The sequence below is a fragment of the Ammospiza caudacuta genome, chromosome 4 (assembly GCF_027887145.1).
Source record: "Ammospiza caudacuta isolate bAmmCau1 chromosome 4, bAmmCau1.pri, whole genome shotgun sequence".
Taxonomy (NCBI): Eukaryota; Metazoa; Chordata; class Aves; order Passeriformes; family Passerellidae; genus Ammospiza; species Ammospiza caudacuta.
Genome location: NC_080596.1, coordinates 58414327 through 58431719, shown reverse-complemented (window position 1 = coordinate 58431719; position 17393 = coordinate 58414327). Strand labels below are relative to the sequence as shown.

The following is a 17393-nucleotide window of genomic DNA, read 5'->3' as shown; positions in this document are numbered from 1 at the left end:
TGTCTGCCAAGGAGAGGGCATGGCCTTTGGGAGCAGAGGAGGAGTGCAGCAGTGACCACCCATCACACTGTGGTCCCTTTAAATCTTCTTCTCCACTTGGCAGCTCCAATTTTTGCGTTGCTATAGCAAATCTCCATGGCAATGACCCTAATCAGGGAAGGGGGGATGCTGGAGGGGCGCATGCTCACAGTGCCTGCTGGAGCATTGCCTGCTCTCCCCAGCTGCTCCAAGGCTCTGGCACCCAGGCAAGGAGAAGGAGCAGGTACTGGGCAGGCTGGTCCTTGGGGTGCATCTGGGGCCCATGGCGTGGCCGGCACTGGCGTGTGCGAGAGGGTTCATGCGTGCACGGGGTCTGGGCTTAGCACATCTCACCCACTTCTTGGTGAGCAGCCTGCAGGGAGCAAACTGCTGCTTTTTCACTGCTTCTCCTCATTGCAGGCAGGGAAGACAGCTTGAATTGTTGCTGGGAGCGATGGCGCCCGTGCGGAGTGAGGCGCGGGTGGGAATCCTGCTGCTGCTGTCGGCGCTCAGCCTGCTCAGCGCCAGGCTCGTGGGGGCTGCCCAGGACCCCGGCACTGCCATCCCTGCAGAAAGTAGGTACCTGCTGCAATTGTACCTCCTACAATTGTACCCTGTCCTGCCTGCCTTCCTCCACTGCCCCCAGCAGCCACATGGGCTCCCTGCTCCAGGGGAACCTGGTGTTGCCTGATAATGATGAGTTTGTGCCATGACAGCAAAGCACGTGAAAATAACAGCCACAGAAACAGCATGCAAGCAAGGATTAGTAGTTATTTGGGGAAAAAATGCTAACTGCATACTCTTAATTTTCATTTGAGCTTGTGCTCAAGCTCATTGTTTGTAGGTCTTTTAGATTCTTGAGAGTTTCATTTCACTAGATAGTTTTAATTGATATACACAGATTTGCTAAAATACCTATGATGTCCTTACTAGTCTGAGTATTGTTAGAAGAAAATTTGTGTGTATTTCTGCTGGGGCTTTGCATCTTGCTTATTTTAGTATTTGGTTGGAACAACAGGTCAAGTTCAACTTTCTTGTAGCTACTACAAACCGACACAGGGGACGTTTACCCAAACAGTGCATTTGGAAAGCAAATATAAATTTCTGAAATCCTGCAAACCTAAAAAGTAAATAAATCTGGCAGACTGGCTTGAGCACACCACGGAGCTGGGAGCTCTTGAATTTGGATTACAGCTCTATATGAGCTTCCTCTGTTGTTTTGAGTAAGTCTCTAAACTTTCTCAGCTCCAAAATGAGGCAATAGTTCAAAGTTATTAGGGGATGGAGTCAATGTTCTCAGGGTGTTTTGGTGACAGCAAATGGGAAATAGCCACTCATTAGAAACATAAAATGTCCTCTGGGAAAAAGACAACAAAGAAAGATAATTGCATAAAAACAAATCTCTAGTTCTTAGTCATGTTTACTTTGTATCACAGCTACCTTTTCATATGACAATCAAAATATTTAATACAAGGTGTGATTTTTGTCACTGTGTTTTATTCACAATTAATTCCATTCGATGAAACTAATGAGACTTAGATGTTGAATTTCTTTCTTTTTCCGTTATCTTATTTTTTTTTTTTTTAATTAGGGCTAAGTTTTGGTCTGTTCTAAATCAGATCTCACTGCTATTTTGTGTGTCTGTTTCCCAAGAATTCATTAATTCTAATAGGTTTTGTGATGAGTAGTCCATTTTATCTCTCAAAGAGAAAATCGGGCTTGGAAAATAAATTGTTCATACTCTTTGTGTATCTGTGTCAGCACAGGCAAGTCAACACATTTGGGAAAATGTATGCAGGGGTTTCTTGTTCTACTTGTGTAGTGAAAACTCCCATTTGAACTGTAGAACAAAACTCTTGGACAGGGTTTCTGACCCGAGTCTCACAGAATTATAAAACCATAGAAAGGTGGGAAGGGCTCTTTAGAGCTCATCTGGTCCAACCCCCTGACATGGACTGGGACATCTTCAACTTGATCAGAGTAAAGTTCAACCTGACCTTGAACATTTCCTGGGATGGGGCATCTGCCCCCTCTCTGGGCAACCCATGCCAGTGCCTCACCACTTCCGCAGCAAAAAACTTCTTCCTTAACTAATTTAATGTGACCCTCTTTTATTTCAGAACCATTCTCCCTTGACCTATCACAACAGGCCCTGCAAAAAAAGTCTGTCCCATCCTTCTTACAGTATCAAGGAGTCTTTTTACCATCTTATTACCCTCCTCTAGCCAGGCTTTGGAGTCCCTTGAACAGCCTTTGGGGAAGATTCCTTGTGTTGTCTCACTCCTGAATGTATGATTGTGGACTGCAGGGCAGGTCAGGGTGTTTCTGTGGCAGTGTTACCTGGAGACACACTGCCCCATCCCAAGGAACAGGGCACTGCTACAAAAGCAAAATGCTATTTCTGTCTGAGACCAGGCCAGGAGCAAGACTGTCAGCTGATTGTGAATTGTAAATTGTTTTGGGCTGCTGCAGGCACAGAGTTTTAAAGCCACAAGGAACTCCTGGTGCTCCTCGTCAGCCACTTGTTGGGAGAGTGCTGCATAGCTGCTAAGTGCTCCAGACACTTTCCTTTGCCTGTCAGGGACCTCCTGATGGTTAACCTGTGAAACTCTGCCCTTAGGACATTGTGGGTGCTAAATATTTGTGTGAGATTGTAGAACTGGTTTAAATTCAAGGGAAAAAATCCTAGAAATGGCTGTTAGATAAAGGGGCATTTCTTCTGGATCAAGGGCTGCCTTAGCATACTCCTGAGACCTGGGAGGGTCTTTGGGAATGCATCCCTCCAGACTTGCCCTGTTCTCAGGCTCTTCCAAGGCACCCATTGCTAGCCATGGAGGTATAAGAGTGCCCAGGGATTGCACCCTGGCATAGGGACGTGCCTATACCAGTACCCTGCTAGGATGGACCCTGGCACATTTGTGCCCATGAGAGGAGGCCAGTTGTCTGTCTGTATAACAGAGCTGACTGTTCCAGAGTGGAGCTATCCCACGCTCTCATGGCTTGGGGATGCTCCCAGACTTTCAATATTCCTCAAGAGATGCAGGCTGTAGGGGACTGGGCACTGGGTTGGGCACTCACTTTGGTGTGATCTAGTACAGAGACACTCCTGGAACTTTTCTTTCTTGATGCTCCACTGGCTACATCTCACCAGGAGCTGGTCCCTGTGGGCACTGACCCCTCCAGAGGGCACTGCCTCTGCAGCAGGAGCAGCACTTCCCCATTGCTGCACTTTGGCCTCACTGTCAGCCCAGGCAAACCAGACCCAGGATGGCCCAGAGGGGAAAGGGGTCTCCGGTGCACGTTCTTAACAGGGATGTGGGACAGACTCGGGCCATATTTAGTGTCCTCCTGCAGGGCAGAGCAGTGTGGTGCTGCAGAGCTTTTCCCTGTCCCCAGGTGTGTGACACGGCACTGGCAGCAGCCCGTAGCAGGAACATTCCCACATGGACCCCACGGTCTCTCCCCCACCTGGTGGGAGGAATGTGTCCCTCCTGCAGCACCAGGAGCAGGACAGGGCCAGCAATGCTCAGCAAAAGTGTGGGAGGTGCAGGAGTCACAGGAGAGGAGCATGAGAGTGAGTCACAGATCTCTTGAGCAGTGCAGAGAGATCCTGTCCTGTGTGAGGCACTGGGATCTGGCTGGGGCACCATCCCCTGCTCCCTGCCAGTCACACAGCCAGGCACAGCTCTTTATGCATAATTCTAATTAGCAATGATTAATTGTGTCCTTACACTTTATTCACAGCACTTAGCATATGCAAAAGACTGTTCAAGTTTGAAGTGGTGCTACTAATACTCACAGATTATTTTCTTTAAAGTTCTCTGCAATCCACTTGAAAAAAATAAGTTATTTCCTCAACCTCCCTTTGCATTTTAGCCCAGATCACCCACTGTGAAAGCTAAAATATGGACTCTGAAGACCAGAAGCTGGTCAGTCTGTTTTCATTAGCCAAGGTGCATGAAATACAAAGAATAAATACCAAGTGTATGCAAGGGGAAGTAAAATTAGACTTACACAGTGCTTTCAGTCCCAGTTCTTCACCAAGAAGAAGCCAAGAAATATATTTTTTCTCTTCCCCCACTTCTCCCAAAACACACAAAGACACATAGAGTCTTTGTGCTGACAGGACCCATTTAAAGAGTTATAGCTGACTCTTGATAATTCTCATTATGTTAATCCACAGACCTGTTAAGTCTCTCTATGAATGATAGTCTGTTTCCAGCTGTCAGCAAGGAATTAATAGCACTCTGCTATACTTTGCTATGTGACTCAAGACTTGGTTTCATGGCTGCTTTAAGCTGATGTAAGCCTGTGTGCCTCTGCCCTTCTCCTCTCCATAACCTGGTATCCTGTCCTTGCACTGTTTCCTCTCCTGGCCCCAGAACTTGGGCATTCAGGATCTGCTCCGGGGGGATAAAAGTCAGTGATCCAGCTGATGGAGGAGCTTCATTGTCACTCCTGCTGTGAGCAAGTGGAAGTGTGGGATGCCTTAGCCAAGGACAGAAAGCACAGTGGGACTGCTCCCATTGGCAACAGCACATATTTAGATTTGTTTGATAAAACAGACACTTAGACATATTTCTGTTGGGGAAATCTCCATGGGCACCTTGCTGAAAATATTGTGGGCATGAAGAGAGGTCAAATCCAGAGAGATAGGTCAGCTTAGCAGCTCAGCTCTTCATTCTGGAAAGCAGACCACGGCAGAGAGTGATGGAGAACATCAAAGTCCTAAGTAGGACAAAGTTGTGATTATTTAATAACTGTCTCTTCCACTGCAAAAAATTAGAGGCAGGAAATGAAAGCAGCAGATGTCAACTTCAGAGCAGACAGGAATGGTATTTTGTTCACTCAGTGAATAGCTGAGCTGTGAAACTCATTGCCACAGGATGTTGCAGATGACAAAAGTTAGCATGGATTCAGGAAGCAACAGTGCAAATTAATGTGAGAAAAATTCATGGAGGGCTTATCAGATACAGAAACACCAGCCAGATGCAGGATATCCTCCAGCCTCCTGTTAGGCCAGGAGAACATTGCTAGACACTTACTCTTGTGTCTTCCTTGAGTATCTGCCATTGGCTACTGGCTCCCAGGGATGCTGAGCTGACCCAGGGACAGCAGTGCCTGGAGAAGGATCCCACACCACAGAGCACAGCCCCAGAAATGACATTAAAGAGTGAATATGCTGTTATGTGGTGAAACTGGCTGCATGTGCACTCTGACTTTGGAGGGCAGTGCTGTGTTAGGAGCTTTGCAGGTGCTGGTTCAGGACACCCAGAGCTGCACAGGCAGGTGTCCTCTGTGCCACCACCCTTCTACTGCAGAAGATACCAGGGCAGCTGCTTTCCCAGGGCTGGCAGAACTGAAATAACCACTTGGCATGGCTGTGCCATTCCACTAGCTCCACCCTGTCCACACAGGAGCACTTGGCTGTCATAAATACCAGAGAATGATCCCAACCGTCCCATCACAGCTTTCACAAAGCCCTGGGAACGCTTCCTGCGTGACAAGCAGTGACAGATTACAGAATTCATGGCCCTCCTCACAAGTGCTTTCTCCCCACTGCAGAAGCAGAAGACATTCATTTATCACCTGAATTTTTTTTCCCTCCTTCAGGTTCTGATTTTGAGAACCCTTTGGTGCTTGTCAGCACTTCAGGGCAGGCAGCACCTCCCTGAGGAGGAGCCAGGGCAAGGTGTTTCTGAGCAGACCAGAGTGAGAGGGAGCAGGGCATGACACTGAGTAAATGATGGATTTGCTGACAGCAGTCTGAGCATGCAGGTTCTTTCTAAGGGCTCTGTTTCATGCTCTGAAGTGGAAACAATTAAATTACTGCAATACTGAAAGCAGGAGGAGGTTGAGTGTCTTTAAAGTGTGCTCAAAACCATCCTGCCACTACTCCTGCGCCTGGAGAGGCAGAGTCTTTGTGAACAGTTCTCTTCTGACAGAGGTGGGGACTTTGCATCTCCTCACAGAATGGGAATTAAATCCCTGGCTTGATCCCCAGGTCTCCCTGAGATGCCCCTTGCACTGAGGGGAGGTGGAGAAGGACAGGTGGGAGAGAAACTCCTCCTGAATAGATCAAAACTCCCGAGAGGCTTCCTGAGGACTGACAGGCACTCTGGCTGCTCCCTTCCTCCAGGTACAAGCCAGAAGGCAGTGCTGGCAGCAGGGTGCCAGGCACAGAGGGGTGCCAGGCACAGGTGGGTGGCAGGCACAGAGGGGTGCCAGGCACAGGTGGGTGGCAGGCACAGGTGGGTGGCAGGCACAGAGGGGTGCCAGGCACAGGTGGGTGGCAGGCACAGGTGGGTGGCAGCACAGAGGGGTGCCAGGCACAGGTGGGTGGCAGGCACAGAGGGGTGGCTGCACAGAGGGGTGGCAGGCACAGAGGGGTGCCAGGCACAGGTGGGTGGCAGGCACAGGTGGGTGGCAGGCACAGAGGGGTGGCAGGCACAGGTGGGTGGCAGGCACAGAGGGGTGGCAGCACAGAGGAGTGGCAGGCACAGAGGGGTGCCAGGCACAGAGGGGTGCCAGGCACAGAGGGGTGGCAGGCACAGGTGGGTGGCAGGCACAGAGGGGTGCCAGGCACAGGTGGGTGCTGCAGGGCTGCCCAGCAGCTCCCTGGCTCCAGAGAGCTCCCCAGCCACCTCAGCAGCAGCTTTGCACCCTCTTTGCTCTGGGAGAGCAGCACAGGGGGCTGCATGAGGACAAGGATTTCAGCACTCTCCCCACCAGGGGGGCTCTGTGATCAGTATGAAATGTCATCTTTCCCCATTCCCCTTGCTCTCCTCCAGTGTCTGCAGTTTCTTCAGCTGAAAACTCACCATCATTAACTTCAAACAGGCAGAGATTGGTGCAGGTGAATCCTGGCAGAGCAGATATTTAGAGACAATTTGGTGGGTTTTTTTTCAGGTGTGTTACTGGGAATGGAAGTCAAAAATGCTCAGTCTGTGTAATTCTATTTTCTCCTTTTCCCTGTTTTTAAGTACCTGGAGGGAGCCTACAAGAAAGATGGGGAGAGACTTTTTACAAGACCATGTGGGGGTTTTAGTTACAGTTCTTTCTGTAAACCAATTACTTAGTTTTCTTTACTTTTAGGGATGAATATATTCACACTTGTGTACAGAGGTGCCAGCTTCCTTGGACACATTTGTGACAACAGCAGAGAGGAGTCTCTACAGAAATTTAAAATTAGAAATTAAGATAAGATTGGAGATACTAATGCTCCAGAGGGAGTTAGCTGGAAATCTGGTCTGGTAGCATGGAAAGAAGTGAGCCATTTTGGTTGTCAAGTCCCCTCCTCCTCCAGCGTCCGCCTTTTCCCTGCCCTGCCCCTCTGTGCACACACACTGGCAGCAGCTGCAGAGCCAGTGGGATGCTTTGCATTCCTGGCAGAGAAAAAATACAGCAGCAGGTGAAAGGAAGCAAATACAGATCTGGCATTGTCCCCTGCCAAGCTGCTCTGTAAGAGCTCCTGTAAAAACAGACCTGCCTGTCTGGTTCCTGAACCACTGCAAACTGCTATTTTCAGTGTATCTGGTGAGAATTAACCCATGTCTGAGAAGGGGTAATGTGGTATTCACATGCCCTCTGAACAGAGAGAAGCTGTGAGACAAGCAGAGAGGAAGGAAAACACAATTCTTATCTCACTTGCTGTGCCTGTGATGTGTAAAGTAGAATGCAATATGGAGATTGTTTACCCAAAGTGAGGATGTTTTGTTCCCTTGGCCTATCAGGGCCAAGAGTGTGTGTGTCAGACTGTCATGGGACAGTCACCAGAGAATGAGAGAGGAGTGCAGTGTGAGCAGTTGTGACAAAGAGTGACTGCAGGGCAGGTTCGGTTTAGACAAAATGTACATAGTATAGTATAATAAAGTAATTGATCAGCCTTCTGATGATGGACTCAGATGCACAATTCTCTCTCCCCTTCATCAGAGTCACCTTTGATTTACAATAGGGTAAGGATTTCAGTTCAAAGGGGAGAGCTGGGGCCTGAAGCAGCAGGAGAAGTCAAGTCTGGGCTGTGCTCAGAAAAGCACATCTAGCAAAGCACTCTGTGGTTTCTGCTGATCCTGTCACATTTGCACAGAGGTAGACACAGGCAGCCTTGGTCTTGCACAGAGATAGAGACGGGCAGCCCTGATTTCCACAAAGATAGACACAAGCAGCCCTGATTTTGCAGAGATAGACACAGGCAGCCCTGATTTTGCACAGAGACAGACACAGGCAGCCCTGACTTTGCACAGAGATAGACACAGGCAGCCCTGATTTTACACAAAGACAGACACAGGCAGCCCTGACTTTGTGTGCACACAGGTGTGGGTGCCTGGTGAGAGTTGGAGTTTCTCCTGGCAAGCTCTGTGAGTATTCCTCCTGCTGAACTGTGCTGCCAAACTCCACTTTCCTGCTAAGCAGTGCTGCCAAGCTGCACTTTCCCGCTGCGACAGTGATGTCTATCTCTCTCCCCCAGGCCGGCCCTGCGTTGACTGCCACGCGTTCGAGTTCATGCAGAGGGCGTTGCAGGACCTCAAGAAGACGGCGTACAGCCTGGACACGCGGGTACGTGTCCTGCAGGAATTGCTCTCCCTCAGCCTTTATCTCTGCCTTCCCCTCAGCCTTTATTTATCTCCCGGCGGCCAGGGCTGCCCGGCTGGCTGCAGCAGACGTGACATCCCTGCTGACTCACTCCCGTCCCAGCAAATGGGTTTATAGCGAGCACGGATCGTTTGTCACAGTCTGCAGAGGTTCAGTAATGATCATCCCGTCTGACTTCTTGCGTAACAGCCTAAGGAGTTACCTCAGACAATCCCTGCGCCAAAGGGAGGGGGAAAGAAGATGTACAAAGGAGAGGAAAACAAGACATGATTTACTCTGTGCCTCACACCATTGCTGTGAGCTGAGCATTCGCTGGGCAGCAGCAGAAATGAGCAGGAGAGAGAGAAGGTGGCAGGCAGGGCTGCCAGAGGACAGGGAAGCAAACACACACACTCACACCCTTTGCTCAGGGATTGATGCTTTGTGGAAAAGGGAGAAGCACATTTTTTCATGCATTTATCACAGCACAGAGGGGATTCTGCCACTTCACATGCCAGTCTCCAGAGGTCTCAGTGAGCAAAATGAGGATGTGCTAAATGCCCTGATTTTAGTAATTCTTACATGTGTGGGTTTGGCTGGGGTAGGATTTCCACGGTGGTTTGCAAGAGGCAGGAGGTGTCTCTCCTCTAATAAAGCCCCTCCATGCATTCTTGTCCCATCACTCCTTCCTTTGAGCAGGGCCATCCCCCTTGGCAAGTGAGAGGGCTCCTTGTTCCTCTACAGTCATACTCAGCTCAAGTTGTCATTCCCAGCAAAGCCAACCAAAGGGACATAAATCAATTATGTGTCTCGAGCCATCAGTCAATTATGTAGCTTTGCCTTTGGTTTCTTGTGACCTTGGGCAGCCGTGTCAGGCCCTACACAATAAAGTTGGAGTGCCTTCATCTTTCCTGAGCTATCAATAGCAAACTGATTAGGACAAAGTTCTGAGTGTGGGTTACACTCCAAAAGTTTCCCATGCACCTGAGTAATAATAAATAACTCTTAAGTGGTAAAATGTCAGTAGAGGGGCTTTACCTCCAGCAGCTGTGCTGGGCACTCCTGGTGCATAGCAGAGTTCCACTCATTTGGATTAGGGTCAGCTGAGATGTTTTGCACTCACACATGACATGTCAAGACCAGGTGCAATTGCAGCTGTGCTGGTTCTTATGCTGTCAACAGGCTTTGCTGGGAAGACAAAGATTTTTTTGGAATGCAATGGAGGCAGCACAATTCCTTAATCCCAGCACAGAGGTGTTCAGATGTGTCTGTGGTGTCTGTTCTGCCTGGAGAGTGGACTGAGGGTGCAGCCCACGGAGAGCAGCGCTGCCTTGGGAGAGGTGAGGCAGAATGTAAAGGGAGGAGCTGGGGCCAGGGTGCCACAAGAGGAATTTCTGTTCCTGTGAGGACCTGGACAGGCCTGACATGCCAAGGCACTGACTGAGGCAGCTCCCAGTGTTACAGAGCAAGGGGCGCAGGAACAGTGCATCACAAAACCAAACAGAACCAGCTGTTTGTAAGATCACCCACCCTTAGCTTAACTGAGCTTAAAACTACTGGTAAATAAACACAACTGAGCTTAACACTACTGGTAAATAAAGGCTGTATTGCTGTACAACTTTCCCAGCCTTTGGATTGATACTCCAAAGGGCTTTCTATCAGAGATGCTTTGGTTAAACACAAATTATTGATGCAGAGATACTAAAGTGAAATACAGCAACCAAGGCCCTACAAATGGCACCCTGTGGCCTTCATTATTCTGACAGGAAGAGCTTCCATATCCATGCACCACTGCTGATGCTTGGCTCATGCTGACCAGCTATAATTTCTCAAGTTTGGCACACAAATAACTTCACTGAATAACTCCTGAGTCTTGGAAATTGTTGCTACAAAGGAAACCCCATGCAGGATTGCTCCTGCATATCAGAGACTTTCTAAGCCAATGCCATCAAGGCCCATAATTAATTTTTGTAATTGATACCTCTCTTTCACAGTCTTTCAGCTTGCAATTGAGCGCTCCCAGAGCTGCTCTTCCTGCCTGTAAATAGTCCTGAGTGACGCCCAGGCAGAGTTTGTGGTAGCAGTGACAGCTTGTTGGCATTGCTGTGAAATCCAATAAGCCTGTTTGATGTTAAGATGATTCTATGATTTCTCCTGGGCTCCCAACAATGGGAGCATTCACTCATCCAAGATTGCATTGTGCAAGCAGGGAGCAGTGCTGAGCAGCGCCTGCCTTTGAGCTAAGCTGATAAGCGAAAGCAGGCAAGGAATGTGAACAAACCCTCTGTAATGCAAAGGTGGGTGTCAAAAGTTTGAGTTGAGGAGGATACAGGGCTGGGGAGGGGAGGGAAAGCCATTCTGAAACAGCCTGTCCTGCACAAGTTTGCACTCTGAGAAGAAGAATTGAATAACAGAGAGTGGGCACTGCTGGGGGGACAGAGATGCCCAGGCCAGGCAGGAGGGGAGCAGGACCACACAGAAGTGCCCAGCTTCTCCTTTGGAAAGCTTCACCTTCTCCTTCTCCTTCTCCTTCTCCTTCTCCTTCTCCTTCTCCTTCTCCTTCTCCTTCTCCTTCTCCTTCTCCTTCTCCTTCTCCTTCTCCTTCTCCTTCTCCTTCTCCTTCTCCTTCTCCTTCTCCTTCTCCTTCTCCTCCTTCTCCATGGTTAATTAGCCCTTTGCTGTGTCCAGTGTGTCAGGAGGTATCAGGACAGAGGAACACCAGCAGGCTGAAGACCTTGTTGTTTCACAGAGCTTTGAGATAATTTTTTATCAAGTGGGTTTCAACCTCTAATGGGTTTTTGCAGTGTAGATGGGAAACTCATTCACAGTGAATTTAAACCCACTAAATTAATTTTTTCTCCCCTCAAGAAACTCTTCAAAGCCAGTCTGCAAACTGCTTGAGGGACCGCAGACCACAGGGTGAAAACCACAAGATATGCTCAGGCAGAAATTTCTCTTCAGTCACAATTGCACTTGCTGATGTGAATTCCTTGCACCAACAATCTTGAGTCTCAGGAGAAATTGGCTTCTGTAATGATGGTGCCATTTAAAAGGCTCAGCCTTTGTTTCTCCAAGAGTGTGGAAAGAATTCACAAAATATTTAAGTTATTTGATCACAATTAAATGAATGATACTTGAATATCTTTAAAGATCTAAAATTATTTTTCCCCCTGTACGCAGAGAAGAAAAGCTTGGAAATACTTTTCCACTAAGGAGCTCCAAATACAACAGCAAGTAATTTTAAGTGATGTATATTGGGAATGGTTTTTAGGCTTTTGCTCGAGTACTGATAATACAGCAACTGTCAGTAATTTAACTCAGATTGAAATAGGAACCACACGCTCAGACCTAGATCTGCCTTGAAAGATTACGAGTTTCAGACAACAGGGTTAGACTGACAGCTGGATTCAAGTCAGAGTTTTCCTAGAGAACCAGCAGTGTAACTGAGAGCACAACTGGCTCCTCAGCACTTGCTATCTGGTGCAATTAAATTATACAGGACTGAAGGCATCATCAACAGGAAGCCATCAATCACCACCAAGGAATTAAGAGCAGTGCAGTTGAAAGTGGAATTTGTCGCAGTGCTTATAAAGGACACTTTAATAATTTTGACAGCCTACTCCCTAGAAGTTAACTGTGAAAATTAAAACATTGAAACTATAAAAATACCCTGCATCTCAGCTCTGAATATACTCATTTCATCACTTTTTCTGGATGAAAACCAGCACTAAGAGCTATGATTTTTCACTCAGCAGAGCACCTTGGCTACAGCTGTGCAGAGGGATTAGATCTAATCAATTATAGACTCTTTTAAAGCAATATATTCAGTTCTTTGATTTCATGGATTTTTGTTTGGTTGGTTTTTTTTTCCAGACAGAAACCCTCCTCCTGAGAGCAGAAAAGAGAGGCCTGTGTGATTGCTTTCACGCAATACACTGAAATGAGCACTGGGATTTGGCCAATGGACATATATTCATTTTTAAAATGCTGTTCAGTAAATTACAGGAAGATACAGAGTGCAAGTTGTGCTCCACCATAAGGAAAAGCATTTTTATCAAAACAGGTATAGCTCAGATTACTTTTGCTTTGTTGTGGTTGTCATAAGTCTATGTGATATTGCATCTGCTGAAATGTCAAGAGAAGAAACAATGCCAAAGTCTTGCTTACAGGTTTTATGCAAGGATAGCATCCAGCTTTTTTTGTATTTCAAGCCAAAACTTGTCCTTGGACTCTCGGGCCAACGTCTTGGCTTTTGTGAATTGCCATAGATCTGTGAAAGTCAGTGAAGTCAAATTTTTAAATGTATTTATAGAAGAATAACATGAAAAGGAAGCTACTTTGCCATGATGCATAGATAAACATTTACAAACAAGCAGACTTGGCATTATCTAGAAATTAATAGTTGTCACTGACTGCTTGGCAGTCCAAGGAAGGGATTTGTTCCCCAGTTGTATCAATAGTCCAGTGCACAGCAGACACAGTAATCTGTCTCACAATTTCGATTTCTTCAGTGCCACACAGTAGCTGTGATCTTTTTGGAGAGATTTATTAAGTATCTAATGTGAGCAGTAACATTTGTAATCACATGAATACTGCCTGGCAGTTGAACTGATTGCGTCTGCCAAAATCTTCTGGAGAAGTGTCTGTCATTAAGCAAAACCCATGCTGGATTGAACCACTCAAAGTGGCCTCTACAGAGAGTTTTGGCACAGAGCCTACACAATGCCTGCTTGCCCAGGAGTCTCTTGCAAACTGTATTTTAGGAAATATTTAAATTCTACCACAATGGTCCTTAGGTCTTGCATGGACTCTGCACTCTGTCAGGGTGGGTTACAGTGCTGATATTATTCATATTCCTGCTGCAGTGTGAGACAAGAGAGAACAAGCCAATTTAGGCAGTGTAGTAGTAGACAATAAGATTGTGCCTTGTTACTCTTTAAAAGAGAATAACAAATCCCTTCTCATTGTTTGCATTTTTTTCCTTTATTTTGGGAAGCAGAACAGAAAATGGCCCCAGTGGAAAGTTCCTGTTGATAACAATATATTTTTCATTGGGCTTAAAACATCATCCCCAAAGTAGAGATTTGTGTATCAGCTGGAGTATCAGGCTCAAAAATTTTATGCAAACAAGAATATTGGAACAGGATCAACAAAAAAGTAGTTTTCAAAGTCATTTTACTAATTCTTTTCAGTATGTCTGTCTTTCTATGGGTGGCTGGTGTTTTTGATATTTTGCTCTCAGCCTGCTCAGTAAGTTAGGATGGAAGCTACCCATATGTTTCCAAACTACTTCTCTCCCATTTTGTCTACAATATCAAACACAGGGAAATAGGGAACTTTGACCCACTGCCAACTTATTATTTCATGTGCAGTCCTACTCAGTAACACAAAGGAGCATGTTGCCATATATTTTGCCAAAGTTGTTTGAAAGGTGTGTGGTTCTCAGCAAGGAAAACCTTCCTTGCACCTGCATTTCAAATAAGAAATCCCCTTTGTCCTTTGTAGTATTCCAGCAAACTCTTTTAGAGGTCCTTGGGACCTGTTTTGTGTACAAGAGAAGCAGCATGACACAGCAGCAGCTCCCTTCTGGTAGCATCACACTGCACTGTGGCACAATCACAGACTAAATTTTATTGTACAAACAAAACAGTAGGATGAACACAGCTTCCTTGCAAAATACCAGCTTTTGGCTTCTTTACTCCCACTTATATTTGGACCAAAGTAATGCACAGCTTTTGAGCCAGCTTTTTGCAGGAGATGGAGTCCCAGCACTGAACCTGTGAATTTTCCAGCACAGCTCCCCTTTTCAGGGGGCAGCATGTCTGTGGTTGGCATTGATATTGTGCATGCTTATTCTGCTGGTACCCTAAAGAATCTTGCAGAGTTCTGTTACAAGAACTGGGGTTTTTTGTTCATGTTTTCATTTAGAAATATGGTTGCTCACAGTTGAGTTTTGATATATGCAGCTTGTGACAATAGAAAGGTGGAATGAATGACAAGTGGATGTTGTCTGACTCCCAAAGGGATCAGAGTGACACTGCAACTTTATGGTTGTAACAGGGTGATTATTCTGTACTTCTCTTTGTCTATAATGCAACACAATAAAAGGGCAAGATGCATTATAATATTTGGTGTGCTTTGTTTCTGATTTGACAAATTGATGGTGCTTATCCATTAATTAATGTCTGTTCTTTAATTAGGCGGAAAATACACAGAGAAAAAATGCTATTTTTAATACAAAAATAAGAAGACCTTGCATTCAAGCTAAATGTATTAATATATTCTAATCTGCTGAAGTAGAAAATCCAACTCACTCTTATTTGAAATAAAGGTACAGCAATGATTTTGTGAGTTTCTTTAAGGACCCCTTACTCTATACTTGGTGGTTTTGATAAAGTTCCTTATAATTACAGGATGACATGAAGAAAAATTGGAGCTAGATAGTTTTAATTTATTTTTGCTCAGGAAGTGAATTTAAATTCAGAACCCCTTGAGTCTCCACTTACTAGAAGAAACCCTGTATTTTGCAGAAGGATTTAATTGCAGGAGTGCTTAAAGCAGAAAGTTTTTTCTCCCACCCAACACTTCCAGTACGTTTGTGTTTTTTTTGCTGCAGAGCCAAGTAAGTTCTTGTGACCTTTTGAAGCCAAGCTGTGTTTTCTCTCCTCTTGGTGCAGTGCTGCTGCTGATAGCCCTGGGCACATGGTGTTTGTGCACAGGGTGGAATGCAGGGGGTAGCCTGTGAAATTCACAGCCAAGTCCTCCCTGGAAGAGAAATGGCATAATCATGTTGGTGTGGTGCTGTCTCTGGGCAGGCAAGGTGACAGAAATCCTGGTAATGATCCCCACGTCTCCAGAGCTTCTCATACCTGAGCCAGTGCCTTCTTTGGGTGTAATTCTGTGTGCATTCTAAGTCAGTAGTTTTGGACTGAGCGTCAGAACAACTCTAGGAAGACATCTGAAAATGGTAACACAGTTTATCTTGCTTGTAATGTAGAATCCTGTTAGGTTACAGCAAAGCTCAGTAGTATTATTGCTAGCTGAATGTAGCTGGTGAATGGACTCTCTGGAATATTCTGAAAATCCTGTGGAAAACCCTCTCCAGATGGAAACATCATATTTAGAAACCAGTTATGTCTCTGTAGACAGAACTGTCTGTCAGTAAATCCTGGGTGACCTGAGCATCCAACACACGTTCCCCATTTTCAGAGGAATAAAGGTGGAAGTATTTCCTTTAAGAGTGACCATGTGGTTTCTGCAGCTGCCCCAGGCTGGAAGCCAAAGACAAGAGCTGCTCCTGTAGCAGTGGGACTCATGGTTTGCACACAGATCTCATCCTGGTGAGACAAAGCACTTGCTGAGCTGAAGGAGGCCAACAGGAGTCCCAGCTCAGTTCAGTTTAGTTCAAATGTAATTTAAAAGCAGAAAGGCTCTGAGGCTGTTGAGCCTTTTGTGAGGCAGAGAAGCATAAAGGATGTTTTCCCTTTGGAACTGGTGTAAGGCAGGAAATTTGCCTTTGCCCCTCTTGGGCTGCAGATAGATCCCCTTACCTAGAGCAATGTTCTGCTCAGTCCTTCCCTGGCCAGGACTCAGGGCATGAGAGAAGAGGGGAGCAAGTGTGGAGAGGAAAAGAACCTGCCCTTTGCAGCCTGGCTAAGTTCCTGGCAGATCAGGGCTCCTGACAGAGAAACCAGAGCTGCAGCCTCCCAGGGATTTACGTGCTGAACGTGGTAAGCAGGGGCTGCAACCCCCTGGCTGAGGGCAGTGCTGCAGCCAAAGTGTCACAGTGGTGTCAGAGCCAGGATTTGAAAAGGGAACCCAGAGATGTTTTGTGCATTGGTGCAAAAGAAGGGATCATTCCTCACACTATCATCAAGCACAGCAAGTGAAATTTCCAAACTTTCCAGAACCTGCTTTTGAGAGCTGTGCCATGAAATGCAGATGGAAGAGGTGGTTGCAAATAACCCTGTGCTCCTCAGCTGAAGCTGTGCAGAAGATGGGAAGTCTCAGGGAGGCTGTGTGCTCTACTTGTTCCCAAAGAAGATATGGAAGAGACGGAAGCATCTTTTGCAAACTGGTACTTGCTGATTTAAAGATTAAGGGGAAATTAAATTGCAGGTGCTTTCACCATCTAAGGAGAAAGGCAATGCTCACTTAAAGAGTGTTCTTTGCAGCAAACATTAAATAGAGGTAGAAAACTAATATCAATTGCAAATATATATGTGTGTATAATATGTATAAAATATTTAGCCTCACTTTTGCTGTATTAAACATTTTGAATAAATAATTCCTGGCTGCAGTGGATGAAGCAGATGGGTCTGCTAAACTTCTGAAAAGTCACCATGATTTTCCAATGTCTGATTGTGTTTCTGCCTTGAACTGGCCTTGGGGTTCTGTTCAGAACATGCACCTCCACACAGGCAGAGGATGGAATTCATTTTACCCCATATGCTCATGATAATTTGTTGACTGCTGAAGAAAGATCCCCCAACAGAGGGGCCTTTGGTCCAATGTGTACAAGCTTCTGTGCTCTTGCTGTGTTTTCTATGTATGTGGCTAGAAACAAGTTGAAGTTATTAACTTGCTGTATTCCAGAGGGGAGGAATGAAAAACACCAGGAGGCTCTTAAAAAAAACTACTTAATCATTCTCATGATTCTTGAGGAGACTGAAGTACATAGTAGGCTTTGCAGGAGTCCACTTGCCTCAAACCTGTGTCATTCCTTCCATCCCTGAGCTGGGTGGCAAAGGGGAGACAACTGGATCCTTGAATCATGTCATTCTATCTGGCCATTGTGGTATTTT

The 17393-nt window shown here is 46.2% G+C and overlaps 1 protein-coding gene across 1 annotated transcript; it reads left to right on the top strand.

The window, feature by feature from the left end:
- The first annotated feature begins 201 nt into the window (after window positions 1-201).
- NICOL1 (NELL2 interacting cell ontogeny regulator 1) lies at window positions 202-14714 on the top strand. The gene is made up of 4 exons (XM_058803783.1): window positions 202-262; window positions 439-593; window positions 8486-8574; window positions 12463-14714. Exons 2-4 carry the CDS (start codon window positions 473-475, stop codon window positions 12526-12528), a joined length of 276 nt encoding a protein of 91 aa, XP_058659766.1. The 5' UTR covers window positions 202-262; window positions 439-472; the 3' UTR covers window positions 12529-14714.
- Window positions 14715-17393: the final 2679 nt, after the last annotated feature.